The sequence below is a fragment of the Equus caballus genome, chromosome 2 (genome assembly GCF_041296265.1).
Source record: "Equus caballus isolate H_3958 breed thoroughbred chromosome 2, TB-T2T, whole genome shotgun sequence".
Classification (NCBI taxonomy): Eukaryota; Metazoa; Chordata; class Mammalia; order Perissodactyla; family Equidae; genus Equus; species Equus caballus.
The window spans coordinates 5,455,621-5,476,113 of record NC_091685.1 but is presented as its reverse complement, the minus strand read 5'-3'; the positions used below and the strand labels follow the sequence as shown (position 1 = coordinate 5,476,113).

The 20,493-nt window shown below is 43.4% G+C and overlaps 1 protein-coding gene across 7 annotated transcripts; it reads left to right on the top strand.

The window, feature by feature from the left end:
• Positions 1-53: 53 nt before the first annotated feature.
• LRRC42 (leucine rich repeat containing 42) lies at positions 54-18,964 on the top strand. 7 transcript variants are annotated; one of them, XM_070259906.1, is made up of 10 exons: positions 54-217; positions 441-542; positions 1,778-1,810; positions 5,692-6,178; positions 10,870-11,001; positions 12,193-12,311; positions 13,541-13,629; positions 13,800-13,913; positions 17,065-17,149; positions 18,469-18,964. In XM_070259906.1, exons 4-10 carry the CDS (start codon positions 5,706-5,708, stop codon positions 18,741-18,743), a joined length of 1,287 nt encoding a protein of 428 aa, XP_070116007.1. In that variant the 5' UTR covers positions 54-217; positions 441-542; positions 1,778-1,810; positions 5,692-5,705; the 3' UTR covers positions 18,744-18,964. The 7 variants fall into 7 exon arrangements, with proteins under 7 accessions (XP_070116007.1, XP_070116009.1, XP_023485347.1 ...); XM_070259908.1 differs by having other exon boundaries at positions 17,065-17,210; XM_023629579.2 differs by lacking the exon at positions 54-217 and having other exon boundaries at positions 283-542.
• The last annotated feature ends 1,529 nt before the right edge of the window (positions 18,965-20,493 follow it).

The following is a 20,493-nucleotide window of genomic DNA, read 5'->3' as shown; positions in this document are numbered from 1 at the left end:
CCGCCCCGCCCCCTCCCGGCCTCCTCAGAGTCCCGGTGTCGGCTCTTCGCCCCGCCCCGCCCCGCCCCGCCCCCGTGCTCCCCTTCAGTTCGCGGGCCGAGGGGCGCAGCCCCGCCCAGGCGCCCTTCGACGGGCTAGTTCCTGAGCACGCGCTGCCTCCTCCCCCAGGGGGTCGATCCTGGGGCCTGCAAGACCCATGGGACCCGCCCTCGTGCGAGTGCGTACGCTCAGCCCCCGCTCCCAGATCCGAGCCCTCAGGTCGCCCGCCCCCGGCCCGACCCCGCCTCCAGGCCCGGCCCCGCCCCTCATGCCGGGTCCCGCGCACGCGCGTCGCTCCTACCCAGCCTTCCCCCCGCCCCCGCCGCCCCGCGGTCCCACGGCGCCAGGTCGCCCCCAGCCCCCTCCCTCCTCCCACCCTCTCTCCGTCCCACCCTCCGCAGCTTTGTGCCCGGGGCGCCCAGCCGTTTCCCCCTCAGCCGCGCCGCGGGAGGAGGGAGCCGCCGCGGAGGAGCTGCCGCTCGCTGCCCCGGGCAGAGACACAGGTAGGTGGCGGCCGCGGGCTGAGCCGCTCGCGGAGCCCGGGGCTCGAGTGGGGGCGGGGCGGGGTGTGGGGGAGGGGACGGCCGGGAGGGACAGGCGGGGTGTGGCCGGCTGAGAGGTGCGAGGATGAGGATGTTGCGGTTTGGGAGGTGGGTGTAAGGGTGGGGGCGGGGTGCTGGGCGTGTGAGACTGGGGGTCGGGACCGGGGCGCGAGCAGGGAGCAGGCTTAGCTTGGGCGGACTTGGGGAGGGGCGTGCGTGGGAATTCAGAGGGAGATGGAGAATTGCGGTCCTGGGGCGGGGAGAAGGGATCTTGGATCGGAATAGAAGGGGTGGGGTCTTGGGGTAGGGAAGAAAGAAGTTGGGGTTGTGGATTGTGAAGTCGGGCATGGCGAGGGGTGAAGGAAGGGGGTTTTGAAGGTTGAGGACAGAAAACAAGGAAAGAGATGGAGAGACGGGGGTCCTAGGAGAGGGAATCCCGGAGAGTGGGAGGAAGGGAAGAGTACCCGGTGAAGGACGGGGAAGGGGGCGTCGGGGGTGGGGGTGGAACGGCGTGGGGAAGGAAGGGAGGCAGGTGGGGGTGCGGTTGGGTCTGGGGGACAGGCAGCCGCATTTCAGGGTCTGGAAGGGTTGGAAGGGCAGGAGGTTTGAGAGGAGGGGGCAGGGGAGCTGGAAGTGGGGGGAAGGGAGGAGCGTAGGATTTTTGGAGTGGGGACTGGATTTCCTGTGAGGCTCTAGAGTTAGCAGGTAGGAAAACTGGAAGGGTGTCAAGATGTAGGAGAGAGTGGCACGTTCCTGGAGGGAAGTAGGGAGCTGCTAGGCGTGACCCTTTGGACCTTGGGGGAGGAAAGGGTATGGGTGGAAGGCAGGTAGGAAAGTGCAAGTTATAGGAAAAAAGCAGTACTGAGAGGAGTTGAAAATGGAGTGCTGGTGGCGGCGCAGAGCAGTGAATGGAAGATTATTAGTTGGTTATTGGTGGTTTGGAGCTAGCTTCTGTTCGGGTTTTTATGTTAGAAATTTTCTCAAGAATACTGCGTTTCCGGATAAACCAGGGGTGTCTGCAGCCTTGGGGTGAAGGCCGTGGGTTGCAGATGTTTTCCTGGTGTGTGGATGTGGGTGATTTCTACCCTAGCAGAGGGGAGGGGAGAGGCCTCAGTGTAGCTCTGTCCTGGCTCTGTGCCCACCAGCTCTTTCCTCACATGTCTACTATTTTTTATCTCCTCTCTGTCTCCCCCCAGCTTGAGCCAGTGAATACCAGAGGAATCAAACAGGTGGGTGAGATTAATTTTTAACTTTTTCTTTTATGATTAAGGCTGATGTCGTATTTTTATTCTTGAGAGACCGCATCATGCAGTGGAAAGAGTTTAAGCTTTGGAGTAATACAGCCTTGAGATTGAATTCTGGCTCTGCCACTTAGTAGCTCTGTTCCTTAAGTAAGTTACTTTACTTCTGTGAGCCTCTTCACCTGTTAAATGGCAGTCCCAGCCTCATAGGATTGTTGGGGACACATGAGATCGTTTTACATGGTACCCAGCACAATGCTTGGCAACTGGTGGCTGCTTAATAAATGGTAGCTGTCACACCCACTCTCATTAGCATCGTAATCATTGATTGCTATGATTTATTATTCTGGGATTGTTAACTTTCTTTACTCTAAAGTTTTCTTATCTTTCTTTTCAAATTAGATAGCCATAGACTCAGCTCACAATTTTAATCCTGTTCCCTCCCTCCCTCCCTCCTCCTCCTTTCCTCCTCTCCTCCCCCAGTCCACTTGACTGGGATAGTCATGCTTTTTGCTTGGTAAACTGGCTTCAAGGTCGAAAAAGCTGTTATATCTAGTTATCAATTATTTTATCCTGCCTCTTATTCAAAATGACATGCTTCATGGAAACTTTGACTCATTTGTGGTGACCAACTACTAGAACATGCACTATTCTAGTATTTTTCTGTGATGTATGAATTACAAAACTCCCTATCTTTAGGGGGCTGGGAGACTCTCAGAGTGCCCCTGTTACTCTCTTGATCTAATATAAAATATAGCTAATGCAGAGCTACACTGCACGTTGTTATTCTTGCAGATACTAATTAGTTTTCCAGTTTGTATGGGGTTTTACCATGGTTTGGGACAGGCCTGGTCTCCTGAAGTGGCCCATTTCTAGTAAACCCCACTGTACATCAGCCAGTTACAAGCAAAGCCTAGTACAGCAGCTTTGTTTGGAATTCTCTCGTCTTTATGCTTCTTAACCTTGAAAAGTTTAAACATTAATTTACTTGTTAGACCATTTTATAGTACGTCCCAAACTCTCAGGAAACTCCTTTTTTGGAGAATGTAAGATTCACAAATTTGGTAGAAATCAAAGGTCACCAGGATTCCCTGAACCACGGTCACTTCCTCAAGAACCATAGTTGAAGAACAGAGGCTTGGGGCATCTGGACGGATGATGTGGATTTACTCTTCAGGAAAGACCTGATTTTTTTCGTCATTTAGAAAGAGAACTAGCATTCGATGAGTAATTTAAAGATAAAATACAGCCAGAACTATGACTTTTTTGACAATGATCCATGGAAGCAGAAGCTGCCAAGATTTGGGGCAGCTTGACGTAGCATCCTTACTCTGGTCCCAGTCTGCTTGTGCCCTCTGCTGGATGGAATCAGACTTTTCTGCTTTTCACCCAAAGTGGTCGTCCATTCATCCGTTTGTCCATTTTACCCCAAAGTTTGTGGAAGGCACTATTGGGGCTGAGGGTTAGGGGTAATTCAGATGGGCAGACCATGTTTCATTGTCGGGAAGCCTGTAGTGTGTTGATCCATTATTATGTGTTATCTTCCATAGAAGTTGCCTTTCTTCTATTAAAATCAAGTCATTCCTCTTTAGGGCCCTGCCTGGTGTCTACTTTCTGCCCTACAGGTAGAGTAGGACTCTGAACATCCAATCACAGGGCTAAAGACCGAGGAGATCTGCTTTATCTCTTCATCAGGATTAAATCTGTGAGGTTGAAGGGGCCAGATGCTTGCTTCTCCTGGAAGAATAGTTTAGAGTAAGCGAGGCATCTCCTTAGCAGCAGGCACTGAATACTGGCAAGGCTATGCTCTGGGTTATAAGAGCTGGCACTGTGACAGGAATTTTTTTTTCCAGTTTTTAGATTTTTTTTTTCGCCTGGTAGTACCAGTAACAATATACTCCTATCATCTGCTTTGCTTCTACCACCTGCAGAAGGGTCTGGCAAGTGGGGGAGGAGCCTGCAGCTGTTGCTTGGAAGAGGAGCTGGCTCCTAGCAACAGTATCAGCAGGCCCTGCAGCTCAGAGCACTGTCCCTTTGAGGTCTCACCCTCCCTCTCCTTCGGTTCAGCAAATGTCTGTTGAGGGCTTACTCAGTACTAGGGGCTGTGTTGGACCTGGGAAAGAGAGACGAAGCAATTAAGTGCCTTGCCTTCAAAGAGCTCCCAGCTCTGGGAACGTGAGCAAGTGAGCAGACATAGTATGCGGTGCTAAGTGCTATGTAGGAGACACTGGTTCTCTGGGAGAACCAGATAGGCATGCGCTGGTGGCTCGTGCGGGCCTTAGGGAAGGTTTCCCAGGAGAGGGATAGTGGTTGAGCTGAGTGCTGATGAGTAGGAATTAGCTAAGTCAGGGAAGCAGAGAAGGATGTTCCAGCCGAAGGGAGCAGAATGGGTGAGGGCCAAGTAGGACAAGAGAGCACAGCCAACTTACCTGGCTGGTATGGCATGGCCAGAGAGCAGGGCATAGGAGATAAGCAGGAAAGGTGAGGCTCTCAGGCTAGGCAGGGCCCTCCTTTCTGATGTGCTTTTACACACATAATTATTCTCAGGGGAAACATGGATGGTACTGATGTCACAAACAGGATCAGGTCTGATCTCCAGAGACTCAGCATTTTTCATCACTGACTTGATTTGCTGACACTTTTAAGTGGCATCAGAGCTACATCCTAGTCCTGCATTAACGCAGAAGAAGCTGAGTTAGTTCACTCTGAAAGTCAATCAGTTTTTTAGAGAGAATAGCAGCTTTTTGACCTATGTTATATTGAAGTTTACCTCTCTTTTCCCTTTAAATTATTGTAGAATTGATAATCAGATACTTTCGTTTTATTTAATTTCATAAGTAATTTGAAATATTCATTTCAATTTCTCATATATTTTGAAATCTCACAGTTGCTCAGAAAACAAGTAGTTATTCCAGTTAGTGCTTGGGCAAAAAATGTCGCCCACACCATTGTATAAATGCCCAGCTGTTTTTGATATTTTGTCTTACCTTACAAGTGCCCTAATAGTGCTTTAATAGATGTGATGCTTCCAAGGGTTAGAATAGCTTTTATTTTGCTCTTGTGGTGGAGGTATTTATTTGTAGATCCAAAAAACCCTGTTGCTTGTGGTCTCTGTAAGGTTTAGAAAATGAATTAACTTTAATTCCACAAATAGTCAGGGACTGTTACATGCCAGAGCACTTTTTAGGGAGTCTAGATGAGTTAAACATGGTCCCTCTTCTTGAGCTCAAACCAGCAGAGCACAAGTCCAGAGATAAATCAGTAGTAGAACAGTGAGCCAGGTACAACAAAGAAGGGTGTGGAAGATGCCAAGAAAGTTGTTAATTTCTGTTCTTTGTTCTGTGCAGAAGTATGTATAAAAAACAGAAATAGTAAATTCCATGTGTACTGTTTGTAACTTGTGAATCAATAAAAATTCTGCACTTTTAATGGCTGCATAATATTCCACGGCATGGGCATATCATAATTTATTTAATACACTCCTGTTGGACATTTAGGTTGTTTCCAGTTGTTTTGCAAACATCAACTGTGCGGCCATGACTTTCCTTGTAGGTGACTCTTTGGCCGCTTCTGTGATAACTTTTTCAGGGCAAGTTTTAGAAATGAGATTTGAGCTGGATTTTGAAAGGTGAGTAGGAGTTTACCAGGTAGACAAGAGAAATGGAAGGGTCGGCAAGGGCATTCCAGGTAGAGGCAGTAGAAGCAACCTGCAGTGCTAAAATTCACAGGCAACTTGTAAGCTTTGTTTCCCCAAACTAGCCATAGGCCTGCCTGGTAGGCTCATAAAGCTCTGGGCATAGCAAGATGAAGTTACGTGTTACGAATGGCATTTTAATTGGATTTGCTTTCCTTGTGCCTTACTTTTACAGTCACACCCAAGGCAATGTCTTGCTACCTCAACTCAGAAAACCACCTGGACCCAGGGCCCATCTATGTGCGAGAAAATGGGCAGCTACACATGGTCAATCTGGCCTTGGATGGCGTCAGGAGTAGCCTGCAGAAGCCAAGGCCTTTCAGACTGTTTCCCAAAGGCTTTTCTGTGGAGCTTTGCATGAACAGGGAAGATGATACTGCCCAGAAAGAGAAGACTGATCATTTCATCTTCACATACACCCGGGAGGGGAATCTTCGGTACTCTGCCAAATCCCTCTTCAGCCTTGTCCTAGGCTTCATCTCCGACAATGTTGATCACATTGATTCCCTTATTGGCTTTCCTGAGCAGATTGCTGAAAAGCTGTTCTCTGCTGCTGAAGCCAGACAGAAATTCACAGAACCAGGTGCGGGGCTGAGGGCTTTGCAGAAATTCACTGAGGCCTATGGAAGTCTGGTGCTCTGCTCCCTGTGTTTGCGAAACAGGTGGGTGTTCAGGTTAGGATATTGAGTATTGTATTGGGTGTGTTAATACTGTCGAGCTCCGGGGCTTAGCAGCTTGGGGGTTTCCCCCATGAAATAGAACTTCCAAACACAAATTGGTGGGCCGTTTTGAGAACAATCACTGTCTTTCTAACCCCCTCACCGTCCCAGACAACACTTAGCTTTGTTTTGAAAACACTTTACCAGGATTAGTTGATTGCCATAGTTCCTCCATTAGGTAGAAAGTACTCTTCTGCCAATTTTCCTGGTAAGAGAAAATAGAAGAAACAAGATGTGATCTGCCAGCTCTCTCTAGGTATGCTCTTGGGGATGTGAAGATTAGTAACCAGAGTTCTGGGCCCTGTTCCAGTCTTTAGACCGCTAGATATTGAGCATTAGATAAAAAGCAACTTTAAAAGAATGAGTAATTAAAATTGTACGTGTCTTAAAGTTGGGAAATTTTCAACTAAGTTCCCCAAACCAACACCAAGGTCTGTTTGTTTTCCAAGAGAGCAGATGTTTTCTCTTAGGACTTGACTTTGCTCAGACTTTTATTGATTTAAAGTTTTTGTTCTGCCAAGATGTAAAGTGACTTTCAAAGCATCTACTAATTAAGAAAATGGACATGGAAAGAATTCAAACATAAACACAAAAAGATATAAAGTGAAACATAAGCCTTCCTCCCATCTCATCTCCTATTTCCTCTCCTCAGGGGCAACTGCTGTTATCAGTTTCTTCTATATCATTCCAGAGGTGTTCTGTGCATATACATGCGTGTATAGCTCTCCCCTTCATTACAGGAATGGAAGCACACTGCTTACATTGTTATGCACCTTGCTTGCTTCACATATTTTGAAAAGTATTTACCATGAATACCTGTCGAATTTTAAAGTAACTGTGTGGTATACCCCTATATGAACTTTTTTGTAGTTAGAAAATGTGAAAGGTAGCTTACTATTAAGATGCATAATCACTATGACCTTTAAAACAAGGCTAAACAGAGTGTGTGAGAAAAGAGGAGAAAGTCTTACCGAAAAGCATAAGCTAAGCTCTTATGCTTAAAAAAATAAAGAGGCAGTCTTTATTTAATCAGCTCATAGAATTAGTGGTTTTACCCCAGGCCAAATATTGTTCTTTATAAAGACAAGACATAAACGCATGCAGACAAGAATAGAACCGGGGACTCAGGAGCTGAGCAGGCACCTTGTGGAAGCTCTCTCTGTGCTGTGGTCTCAGGCATAGCTGGGCCTGGGGCTGCTGTCAGTGGAAAAGAAAAAAATTACCTTGTCTAAATGAAAAAGCCAAGCAATATTCCATTGTAGTTCATACATTGAAAATAATTTTATGCCTTCACTTTTTGTTCCAAGTTATTTATGTTCATTGTAGAAATATTAGAAAAATGAAAAATAGAATTATGGTATGTACCTTGTTTTAGAATTATTTTATAAATGCAGTACATACTATTTTGGAGATACATAAAACTGTAATAAATTCATAATCCCGCCATTCGTGGTTACATTTTCAAACATCTTGTTTTTTTTTTTTTTTTGAGGAAGATTAGCCCTGAGCTAACTACTACCAATCCTCCTCTTTTTGCTGAGGAAAACTGGCCCTGAGGTAACATCCGGGCCCATCTTCCTCTACTTTATACATGGGACGCCTACCACAGCATGGCTTTTGCCAAGCGGTGCCATGTCCACACCCGGGATCCCAACCAGCAAACCCTGGGCTGCCGAGAAGTGGAACGTGCGAACTTAACCACTGTGCCACTGGGCCAGCCCCCTCAAATATATATCTTTATACATTTGGGAGTATACTCTATCTACGACTTGTATTCTCTTTTTCCCCCCCACCTAACCATTATAAGTTAAGTATTTCTCATGGTAGTGAAAATCCTTTTATCCATTTGTGATGTCTCCATACTGTTCCAGTGGTCAGATTGGATGAGAATAGCACTTTCATTCATGTTTGATGAGCACATAAATTACTGTAGCATTTCTGGAAAGCTACTTGGCAGTATGCATCTGGAGCCTTAAAAACATCCGTACCAGTTGTTTGCCCTTTAATTCCATTGACTAAGAATCTATTCTAATTTCTAATGTAATAATCAGTTACAGGAACAAATATTTTTACATAAGGCTGTTCATTATAGTACCATTTGTAATAGTGAAAACTTGAAAGCTGAATATCCAACAATAGGAAATTAGTTAAGCAAATTATGGTACATTCATATGATGAAATATTATATAACTATTAACATAATATTCAAAGATCATTTAAAATCATGTGGAGAAATGTTTGTTGTATAAAAAGTGCAAGAAGAATTAAGGTTACATATACTATATGATTCTAATTTTGCTTTAAAAATGGCAGTTTTTATATGTATTGAGTATATAGAAAGAAAAAAAGAAACCCATGGAAATGTAGTCTAGATAGTGAAATTGAAATTGGTTTTAATTTTTTTAATGTCCATATTTTCTTAATTTTTTCTCCAGGGAACATGTATTACTTTTATAATCGGAAAAATATAAGGAACTTTTTAATGTACTCTTTTGGCTAATATTTTATTGTGACAGTTCCAAACTTTACTGTCTGAATTTATTCAGATACAAGAGTAAGATTTTCAATTATAATCAAAAACTTCCCTTCTCCTTTTGAATCCCCAAAGGAAAATAGGAAGGGGTAGGAGATTTGGGTTTGCATTTGCAATCCAGGCTTGAAGCTGCAGCAGCAAAGGTTTTACCAGCACAGAAGGGTTCAGGTTGGAGGGAAAGAGCTTGAGAAAATAATTGACAATAAGATAATTGGGTAGGTGCAGGCACTTGATGTCTTGAGGTTGGGTCACAAAGCTTTCCGCCAGAAGCAGAAGCCAGTCTCTTTGTTGACTGGGTTCCAGCCCTACAAAACTCTTCCCTGTGTTGAAACCCCAGTGACTTTCAGTCCTATTGGTGGTCTCAGGGAGGCAAGTATGTTTTCCTTAAAATATCACGCTGTGTGACTGAAGTAATTACAATAGTTACTGTTTAGTGAGGGCCTATAAAATGCCATGTGCTTTTGGAATATTGTTTCTCATTTTCTTAATCCTGAAAAGTAATCGTCAGCCCCATTTTCCAGCTGGAGAAATTGAGGCTCAGAGAAGTTAAGTAGCTTTCTCACAATCACACAAGTAATTAAGGTTGTTAGAATCCAAACTCAGGCCTGTCTGACACTAAAATATATCTCTGCTCTTTCTGTTGCTTCTCTGCTACATGGTTCTGAACTCTACGGGGCAAATTGGAAGACTTGTGTGAGCAGGACTCTAGAGCTTTGATTATGTCCTAGAGAAGCATCTAAGAGTGTCTGTGGCTTTGTGTGTTTGTTTCTCAGTCTTCATTTTTGTAGTGTTTGTTAATCATGTTATACATTGTTATGTACTTGACAGCTAACCTTTGTTTCAGAATTACTAAAAGTCTGTTGGTTAATTGATCAAAGGATGTGTGTTTTCCTTTCTCTGATTGCCAGTAATCCCCCAAATCTCCATTAACCCACTGCAGCTCTGTGATTGGAAGATGGAAGCCGGCGGCAATTAAAATAGTCTGAGTAAATAAGGCTCGTTTGTGTACCCAGCTGAGCTTGGTCACCAGGCAGCTTAGAGGGGGTATCAGTGCCCCAGGCCATCTGTACCTAGCAGTCAGGCCAGCGATCCGCTTCAGTACATCTTATTTTGGTTGGAAGTAGGAAGAGAAGAGATTTAACTTCCCTCTTGCTCTCAGATTATTGCGTCCTGTTTTTGGTAATTATGATCCTGTTGACAGAAGAGAGATGTGAACGCTTTTAAGTGTAACCCCACTGATTCTAGCGTACCATCTTGCGGTGGAAACTTCTGGAAATCCGTGAGGAAAGTGGATGAGAAAGGCATGCTCTTGCTACAAGTCAGTTTCCCTGTTCTCTTAGGATCCTCTCCTCTTGTTTCCTGTCACACCTAATCCCTCTTCGTTTTTTCTCACTTACGTCATCTGAAATAGATGAACAACCAACTAGAAAGCAGGGCGGAGCTGGTAGCCTGGGCTGTGGAATGCCTTTTTAATCTCCTTTTCCTCTCCGGAGGCCTCCCTGATGTTTCCTGATAACAGTTTGGCGAGGTGCTCCAGTGTAATTGTGCTTGTTCACAGGTTTATCTTACCCATCTGGATTACAAGGAGTCCTTGTGGTAGGAGGGCTGCCCATACTTCGAGAGTGAAGTTAGCAGGATAACAGAGGCACAGTGGAGTGGGCAGCCACTCAAGCTTGTGTTTGAGTAGAAAAGATAAAAAGTCATCTGCTGATATCTCTTGGTATGTTCTTGGGGATGTCAAGATTAGAACCCAGAGTTCTTGGCCCTGTTGCAGTTGTTAGACCCACTAGATACTGAGCATTAGGTAAAAAGCAACCTTAAAGAATAATTGAGTATCCTGAGGTTTGGAAATTCTCGAATAAGGTCCCAACACCAGCACCAAGTTCTGTCATGTAAGATGATTATTCCACCGTCATGTAAAAAAACTTTCAAGGCATTTACTAATTAAAGAATTCAACCTGTGCCCACATGGTAATCAGTGAGTCTGCTTATTACCTAGTACCTTGTCCTGATGGAATGTTGACTGTGGCACAAAGCCGCAAGTGATGATGTTATAAAAGAAGGGAGAGAAAAGCTGTTGACTGCTTTCCCCACCCCACAGATATCTGGTGATTTCAGAAAAACTTGAGGAGATTAAGTCTTTCCGGGAGCTGACCTGTCTGGATCTTTCCTGTTGCAAGCTTGGAGATGAGCACGAACTTCTAGAGCATCTCACCAATGAGGCCCTGTCTAGGTACTGCCTTGCCACCACTTGTAGATGAAATGTTTTGCTATTTTTTTAAAGGATGATCCAATGGGATCATCTTGAAGAATGCTAATTACTTCCCAATCCTGTGTTTATTTGCTAATTTTTTTTTTCCTAAAACATTTTCAATCTCCACTTACATGGTACAAACAATATAGATTGGACAACTCTTAGGAAAATAAGTCAGTTGGTTCATTTTTCTGAATAACCTTTATTTCAACATGTAGTACTGGAAGCTACCTGGGTTGAAAAATGATTTTGTCCTTTATTTGTCCAGTCCTAGTTGATGCTGACAAGAGGTGAAAAGTTGTACAATTTTCTACAATCATTATCATATTCTAACTATCAGTGAACTAAAAAGTGAACTATTAAAGGCAGTCAAGTAAGTCCGTTTCTAGAACCATAATTTAAAGAAATTGTCCAGTTCATATCATTTGCAAATAGTCTGACTGGTCTCAGGTTACTCAGTCTGGCCAGCAGAGAGGAGGCCAGATGGATTCCGTTGTGGTTTCATAAACACCCAGAAGGATAGCAGCATTACAAACCTGAGTCCAACCCACTACCTGGGGCCTGCCTTAGTGACACCTACCCACGGCTCCGTCCAAAAGTGTTTCTGTGTGAGATTAGTAAAGGTTCACATTTCTTGTTGTCTTTGGGACAGTGAAGAACATTCTACACCAATTTCAGGTTAGCTGGATGGATTGGGTTATGAAGATACCTACAAACCCAATCTAAAAATCTAGATTTATAAAGCTAGTTAAAATTAAACGATTGGTTGCTGTGCAAAAAGAATTCTCATAGGAGTTCTTTAGCAGACTTGCCTGACATAGTTGGTGTTTTGGGTTTTCAACAGGATTTGTTAGGAGTGCACCTTTTGTGTTAAGCAAAGTATATTTGTCCCCTTCATGATGTCCCTGTTTAGCTCATTTGCCCATATGCCATTAGTGCCCTCTGCCATCTGAGATTAGTACTACATGACACTTTGATCGCTAAGTTAACCCTCGCTTAGTAACTGAAGTAGCACTGAAAGATCTTTGTCTGTTAAATGCATTGGGTGTGAAATCGCAAGAAGTCGAGGACATTTTGTATTTTTTAATGAAATTTATGAAAGCATGTTCTCATACCTAGGCTGTCTCAAACCCTCTTTAAGTAATTTATTTATGGACTTTGTTTCCCTAGCGTAACTCAACTCCACCTGAAGGATAATTGTTTATCTGATGCCGGGGTGCGGAAAATGACAGCACCAGTTCGAGTGATGAAAAGAGGCCTTGAAAATCTAACATTATTAGACTTATCTTGTAAGTTTTATTAGAAATTATAGATTATTAATGTTGGAAGAATGGCGTTAGAAATCATTTAGTTCTTCATGTTAGAGGTGATAAAATTGAGGGGACTTTCCCAGGTGTCACAGCAAGTTAACAGAGCAGGACCCTAGGCAGAGGCTCTGACTCCTGGCCAGATACCTTTCCTGGCTTGCTGCCACCTCTTTAGAGGAGGAAAAGCCCTGACTGATTCATCCATGCCTCTCACTACGTGCACGTGGGGCAGCCTTTCATCATATTCCTAGCATATATAAAGGACATGTGGCTCATCTTTTCTTTCTTCGCATTGCTGATCCATAGTGTCTGTCAGCTAGGTCTTTTTTTTTATCAGTATTTGCTTGATGAAAATCTGAATGAATCCACAGTTCTGATAACTTACTCAGAATTAACCAGATATTGACTCCAATGGTAGAAAGCTGATAGAAATCATTTATGATTTAACTGAGCATCCATTGAGTATGTGGCAGGATGGTATAGTGTCAAAAGAATAGAAGGAGCAGGGTTTGCGGTCAGGGTAACACTCATTGCACTGTTACTTTTGTTAGCAGTTGTCTGCCCTTGGGTAAGTTATTTAACCTCTCTGAACCTTGGTTCTGGTTTCTGTAAAATGAAGATAATAATGAATGTCCTCCCTCCCTCCTAGGGAAGTGTATTCGTTCAACAAATATTTTTTGAGCGTGTACAATGTGCCAGGCACTGGGCCCATGACCTTGAGGCCTCAGTGCTACATGTAGTATTCTCTGATGTGAGAAGGCAGTACACAAGAAAGGATTCTGAAAACAATGCAAGTTAGTAAGAGTAGTAATAGTCTCTGTATCTAAGTACCTTTGAAAATCTTTTTAAAATAAATCTTTTTACTTTGGAGGTGAAATGGCTGTGAACAAAGTCTAATGTACCATTTTAATACTTTTTTATATGCTGTTTTCATGTGGTTCCAGATTAAACCCTACCTGGTTCATTTATTTTTCTGCTAACCCTCAGCTTCTAGAAAGTTAGAGCTATAAAGGATCTTAAGGATTATTTAGCGTGGCTCCTACATATTACAGATAGGCTAAAGATAAGATCTGTGTATTTAATTTACTCTTAAGTTTGCTCACTCAATGTTTTATACTTTATCATTGTTCAGCTTTTTTTCTGACCTTGTTGTTGGCATTTTAGCAATAGTTATACTGTAACAGAATACTATCCATGTTTTTGACATCTAGGTAACCCTGAGATCACAGATGCAGGAATTGGATACCTCTTCTCTTTTAGAAAACTAAACTGCTTAGATATCTCTGGGACGGGGATCAAGGTAAGACTTGTGCTCCCTTCTCGTATTTTTCCACACTCACAGTTTGATATTTTACTTCTGCTAATTGGTGTTTAGAAAGGGCCGGTATTTCTAGTAGTGATCCTTTGCTACTGAAAGCAAGTCAGGATTGACCTGAGGTGTGTGTTGCTGTTCTGTTTTCCCCTCGCCAGGACATCACAGCCATCAAACACAAGCTCCAGACCCACATCGGCCTTGTTCACTCCAAAGTGCCCTTGAAGGAATTCGATCACAGTAACTGCAAGACGGAGGGCTGGGCCGACCAGGTGATGCAGCTTTCTCTCCCCTACAGTTAATGTAGTTTTCATTTTAATTCCAAGTGTCTTATTCAACACTTTGAACAAACGTTAACCCTTTTGGTATTGCTTGGCTGAATTGTCATCATCATGTCAAATCAGAGACACTGATGGCCTTTAACTGACCCAGCTACTTGAGGAAAGGTGTTAGATGCCTCTCCTTAAATCTCATGCTTCTGGCACTAGATTCTGCTTCATCTTTATTGGACGTAGGAGAAAATTCCTTCTTATAAATGACTCAGAAAATAAGTGAATTCTGGCTTGCTATGCAGAAAAGCAGTATGACCCACCTTCAGAAGGACAGATTCTCTTAGCAATGTGTATATACTAGAAAGAGAATAAGCCACACTGATAAGGATTCATATCTGGCTCTTCTCCCTTTTTGGGCAAATTTCTTACCACTCAGAGCCTTAGTGAGGTAAATGTCTTTTTCGCCTTTTTCTGACTGAGCCTTCCCATTTTTAGTTTCTTAGCTGACCTTTGCTTTGCCTCTCGTCTTCTTGATGGTCTTTCCCAATGTAGTAGAGTACAGACTTAATTAGGAAGTCACAGGGTGACCAAGGAGCGTAGCAGCCATAGCTGCCAGCTTACCTGTGGCTGGTCCTTTCTCCTTCAGACACTTTAACCCAAGGTCTGTTGGCGGAAGCCTAGAGGCCCCCCGCAGACTGTTTTGTTCCGGATCCCTCCTCGACTCAAGCTATAATGCCTGATGGTGGACCTGTCCAACCGCCTGGTTGTAGCATCACCTCCCTGTAGAGGAGCAAGGAGGGGGCAAGTGAGTCTGTGTTTCAGAAGCACTTTGAAGTTGGTCCAGAAAAATGCCTCCTGGAGTAATCACCACAGTGCATTGCCAGGCACAGTTGGTAGGCCTGGGTGAAGGCTAGATGTATCCAGTGGACTTGAGGCGGGTGTGGGATGGTCGTAACAAAGGCTTGATGTAGTTTGGTAGCAGGTGACGTGGTAGAAAGAGCACAGGCTATGCCGTCAGAGAGCTGGGTGTGGGATCCTGGCTTGATAACGCCATAGCTGTACAACTTGAGGCAACTTTGAGTCTCTGTTTCTTCACCTGTGAAATGCAGCAACTGAGACCGCTCTAGCAGAGCTTGGTAAGGGGGAAGGAGATACCTGGCAGCCGGGCCTGGAGGGAGCTCATTGGGCCAGGGCAGCTTCATGCCATGCGCCGCGCGTGGGCCCCTGCGGCTCGGCAGCAGAGCTTCCTCCATGTCTTGTTGCTCCCTTATTGGAGTTGTTTCAGGCTGACTCCATTCCCCTCCTGCCTCACTCTCAGCAGGTAACACAGAAAAATGAAGCCATCTGACAGGAGTCCCCTTACTGCCTTATCTCTGTCTCCAAATTTCTCCGTTTGTTCAGCCATATTCTACCTCCCGCCTCTGTAGAGGCACAGATGTGCCACCTTATTCCAGTGATAAGCCCTTTAGAGTTGTTTTTGTTTTTTGTTTTCACTTCTATTCCCTAAGATCTCCGGCTTCCTCTGTGATGTTTTACTAGTAATTGTTTCCTTCTACTGCCTCACTGCATCTGCATTCTCACCTTGGGCTGCCTGTTTGCCTTCTGTGTATAAACATACTCGAGCTACCCTTGTTCTAACATGTGCCTCACCCCCAGCACAGCGGTGGCTCGTTGCTATTTTTGTCTCCTCCCACCTCCTTGCTGCCTTCTCAGTTCTAAGTCCCTCGTAACCTAGTTCTGGCCCCGCTGCTCTCCTGCAGGTGTTCTCTGGAAGGCGGCACGTGCTCTCCTCCCTCACCTGCCGGGCTTCTCCGCAGTGCTGATGGAAACATGCGTGCCTTGTGCTTTTTCTCTCTTGGCCTTTCCCCAGCTCTCCCCTAACTTTCTCACTCCTCCCTCTACCTCTTGCTGAGTCCTCAATTCCTCCTGTCCTCCTCTGTCTCCACGCATTCTCCTTGTGATCTTAATTGTTCTCAGAGCCTAGCTGTCCCTGCAGAGATGACATTATCTTCTCTCACACACTAACCTCTTCCTAAGGATCGTCCATAAATCTCCACCTGGCACCTCAGATCCAGCTTTTCCAGAACCAGACTCGTTTTCTTCTTCCTCTGCCCTGAACAGCTCGTCCTGTTGATGTTCTTCTTTCCGTTAGTGGAAGCACCGTTTTCCCCGTTGCCACTGACTGGCCAGAGTCAGCTGTTCCTCATGGTGTTCTCTTAGCTCTGTCCCCATTTTCCATAATCAGGAAAGTATCATGGAAGGGGCGGCAACTAATACTGACTGAGCGGTTTGTGTGTGCCAGACATGATGCTAAGCCCCGTATGTGTGTGATCTCATTTAATCCTAACAACTGCCTGATGGGGTATGTATTGTTACTAATCCGTATTTTACAGGTGAAGAAATTGAGACTCAAAAATTAAATCACTTGCCAAGAGTCCCCTGGTTAGTAAGTAGTGGAGCTGACTCCGGGACTGTGTTCTTAAGCTGTTGGACGGCCTCTGTGCCCTGAAAATGTTTCCTTGATTCTTTATGATCATTTCATTGCATACCGTAGTGAGAAATATTAAAGTTCTTGTTACTCATGGGAAATGTGAAATAATCATTTACTTTATTTTATTTATGCATGGTTTATATTCAGCCAAATTTCCAAAAGGATTTGTAGTAGCTTATAATAAAAATACATTTGTGACAGTTTTAAAAATGGAAACTGACTGTGAAGTGTGAGAATATGGAAACAGCGTTTTACACACACACACGAGTTTGAGTTACAATTGGTATATGTTAAGGCATGAAAGTGACTCTGGGAATGCGTGAAAAGTATTATGACGAAGGTTTTAAACTTTAGTATTTAGTTTAAGGATATGCAATTTATTTCTAGCTTGGAATAGAGATGAAAATAGACAGGGCATTACTATAGATTTTTCCTGAGTCATACGAACATACATATCCAACATGTGTGTTTTCTGACCAACTCCTTTATTAAAACAGAACGTCCAGAGTTGACTTAGTTCTTATTCTTATCACCACTCATCTCAAGTAGGATTGCCACAGGGGTTTGTGTCTATGGAAAGGGAGCAAGGGGAACAAGGAAGGCTTGAGATTCAAAGCTTGAGATTTTGTTCGGATTCAAATCTTTCCAAATACATTTTAGATTGTTCTGCAGTGGGAGCGTGTGACTTCAGAAGCTGTGAAGCTACAAGAAACCTCGGAGCCTCGAGCGGCAGCTCAGCGCTTCTGTGAGACTTTCCCTTTCCTTTGGAGTTTTTTGCCTTTGAGTTATTTTTCACCCTTAAAGCAGTAAGCCTGTTTTCACTCAGTGGGAAAATAAGTTATGATAGAATTGACTTCATTAGATCAGCAAGAGTTGTATTCTCTCAACATAGGTTCCAATGTAAATTTACACAGCTTTGAGCACCTGTACCAGGAAAATAGCTTATTAAGTGGTGTAGGTATTTATTTATTTATATCCCGTCTTGTTCCAAAAAAGATTTGTGGTGGCACAAAAGTAGATAGAGTACAGGGATTAAAAAGGAATTAAGTGTATCCAAAAGGTGGAAGCAACCCAGTGTCCATTGGCAGGTGAATGGATAAACAAAGTGTAGTATTTACATGCCGTGGAATATTATTCAGCCTTAAAAAGGAAGGAGATTTTGATACATGCTATAACTTGGATGAAGCTTGAAGATATGATGCTAAGTGAAAAGCCAGTCAAAAAGGGATAAATATTGTATGATTCTTCTTATACATATTATACATATAGGAATCTCTTATACGAGGTTCCTAGAATAGTTAAGTTCATAGAGAGACAGTGGAATGGTGGTTGCCTGCGACTCGGGGGAGGGGTAACAGAGGGTTAGTGTTCAATGGGTACAGAGTTTCAGTTTTGCAAGATGAAAACGTTTTGGAGGTAGATGGTGGCAGTATTTGCACAACAGTGTGAATGTACTTAATGCCACAGAATTGTACACTTAAAAATGGTTAAAATGGTAAATTTATGTTATAGATATTTTACAGTAATTTTTAAAAAGAGTTAAGTGATGAAATTGGAGTGAGGGAAAAATAAAGGTAACAAAGTAAGAAGAATCCAGGGCGTATCAAAAAATACAGAAAAAGGTTGTAACATTTGTTAGAGTTGTGCCACAAATTTGGCTCTTAGAAGGCAGTCCGGTCCAGATTTTGAATAGTAGTAGGTAACATTTTTTGAGCTTTTACTGTGTGCCAAGCATTGTGCTAAGCACTTTTTACACATTATTTCATTTATCTTCACATCACCCTTATGAAACAGGTTTTATATCTTTATAAAGATGAGAAAAGTGAATTTCGAGATGAGTCACTTGCCCAAGGTCACTCCCCCAGGAAGTGGCAGAGTACCTGCCTTCAGCCTGTGCTAGTGCCTGTGCCACCGTTACTTGACTGGGCACTTGGAAGGGAATAAAATTAGTCCAACACCACTTGTTGGGGCCTTTGTTGTTTCCTTGGATCATCTTCTGGGCTTAAGCGGGCATTATCAGGCCAGTGGTAAACTCATCGCCCTTCCCTCCTGTCGCTCTTATAGATGGGAAGCGGGCTCGAACAGAAGCCCCAGGGAAGTGTCCGCTGGCAGATACCCACATGAACTCTTCTGAGAAACTCCAGTTCTATAAAGAGAAAGCTGCAGACTGCCATGGGCCATTGTTGAAATGTGAAGCTGTCTTAAGCCAGGAGTCAAAGAAGAGCAAGAAGAGAGTTTTTGAGGAGCCAGAGAAGGAACAAAGTAACTCTTCACAGTCTTCAAAGCAGAAATATGTGTGTCTTGCCGTGGAAGACTGGGACTTGTTAAATTCTTATTGACTGGCAGATAGAAATTGACCTTTCCCCCCCAGCTCTAATGTATGAGGAAAGGGGGCTGATGACATTTTCCTTTTTGTTTGAATTTACCTATGGCATTAGCATAGCAAGCAGATATTTCTACTTTTGTGGTAGGGGAGGGGAGTACTATGGAAGTATGTAATTTCTAATGTATATTTTCAATACATAGTAATTTTTCAAATAAACGTTTTGCTGTCCATAAATTCTGCTTGTGAAATATAGACTGGAGCAACTAGAAATAAGACTTTGGTTGGGGATGGAACGCCGTGTGAACTAAAAAGGCAGCTTCACGTGATTTGTTACTACCCCAATTTGACCTAGCCCATAGGATATATATATATACACACACACACGTGCTCCCATTATTGAATGCCTCCTATGTGCCATGCCCTGTCCTCTCAGTAACCATGGAAGATAGATATTAGCCCCAGTTTAAAGTTAAGAAAACTCAGCCTCCAGGTAAGTGAGTCGTTCTGGGTCACAGAGCTTGAAGTGACAGCACTAGAACTTGTCCTCCTTTTGCTCTAACTCTGAAGCCCACTCTGTTACCTCGCCTCCTTAAATGATAGTTAGCATTTATTAAAATCCCAGCTATTCAGTCTGTGAAGTAAACTGCCAGGAATCTTCACGAGAGTCCTGCAAAGTGAGGATTGTCACCTCTATTTGACGGATGAGGAACCTGAGACCAATAACTTGCCTTGGACCAGTGTTTCTTGAGCTTTATTGTGCATGCAAATCACCTGAAGATCTTGTTGAAATGCAGATTCTAATTCAGTAGGTTTGGAGTGGGAACGGAGATTGAGCATTTTTAACAAGTTTGCAGAGCATGCCAGTGCTTTAATTTGTGGACTATACTTTGAGTAGCAAGGCTCTAGATCTTCACTGTCCAATATGGTAGCCCCTAGTCACATGTGGCCATTGAATGCTTGAAATGTGGCTGGTGCAAATTGAGATGTGCTGTAAATCACTGGATATCAGATAGACCAAAGTACGAAAATATGAATGAAAAGTATCTTCATTTTTTTAAGTATTGATTATGTGTTAAAATGGTACTTTTGATGTTAAAAATACTGATTTCATCTGTTTTTATTTTTCTCATGTGGCTACTAGAAAATGTACGTGGCTTGCATGTGATTTGTGTTATATCTCTATTGAACAGTGCTGCTCTAGACCTCACTCCATTCTTAAAAGGTGAGCTTAAAGCAAGACTTACTGGCAAATAGAAGGAAGGAACAGAAGACCTCAAGGAATTAAGAACGTTGGCTTGACATTTGGAAATGCTCTGGAGTTTAACCAGGATTTTAATAAAGGTAGATCGTGCATCTGATACATGTTGTATTTGCTATTTAGAGCTAGACAAGGTGCTACTTCTGGAAAGCTGGCCTGTTGCCCAAGATCGTATCAAACGCTCTGATTTTTGAAATTGATAAAATGAGAAAGGCAGATTCCGTGTAGATTGTTTTTCTTTGTAGAAGTAAAGTTGAGTTATAAAATGTCATTTGGATGGATAGTAGCACACCTTGCCAAATTCCTGGTGTAAATAAAGAGTCAGCCTTGCTTGTCAAACTTAGCATATATCGTTAGTCAAACTTGAATCTAATTTGATCAGCTCCCTCCAAGAACACCCCCTTGTTGCTGTGTTGCAATGCTTTGTCAGAAAGTGGCATCTGGAATTACTTTTCAAACATCCCACCTGTTTTTATCATCTTGGAGGACAAATCCTTCAGAGCAA

Coding starts and splice junctions, on each gene's coding strand:
- LRRC42 (XM_070259906.1), top strand. CDS start 5,706: ATGTCTTGCTACCTCAACTCAGAAAACCACCTGGACCCAGGGCCCATC. Junction 11,002..12,192: donor ACCAATGAGGCCCTGTCTAG/GTACTGCCTTGC, acceptor TTGTTTCCCTAG/CGTAACTCAACTCCACCTGA. Junction 12,312..13,540: donor AACATTATTAGACTTATCTT/GTAAGTTTTATT, acceptor TTTGACATCTAG/GTAACCCTGAGATCACAGAT.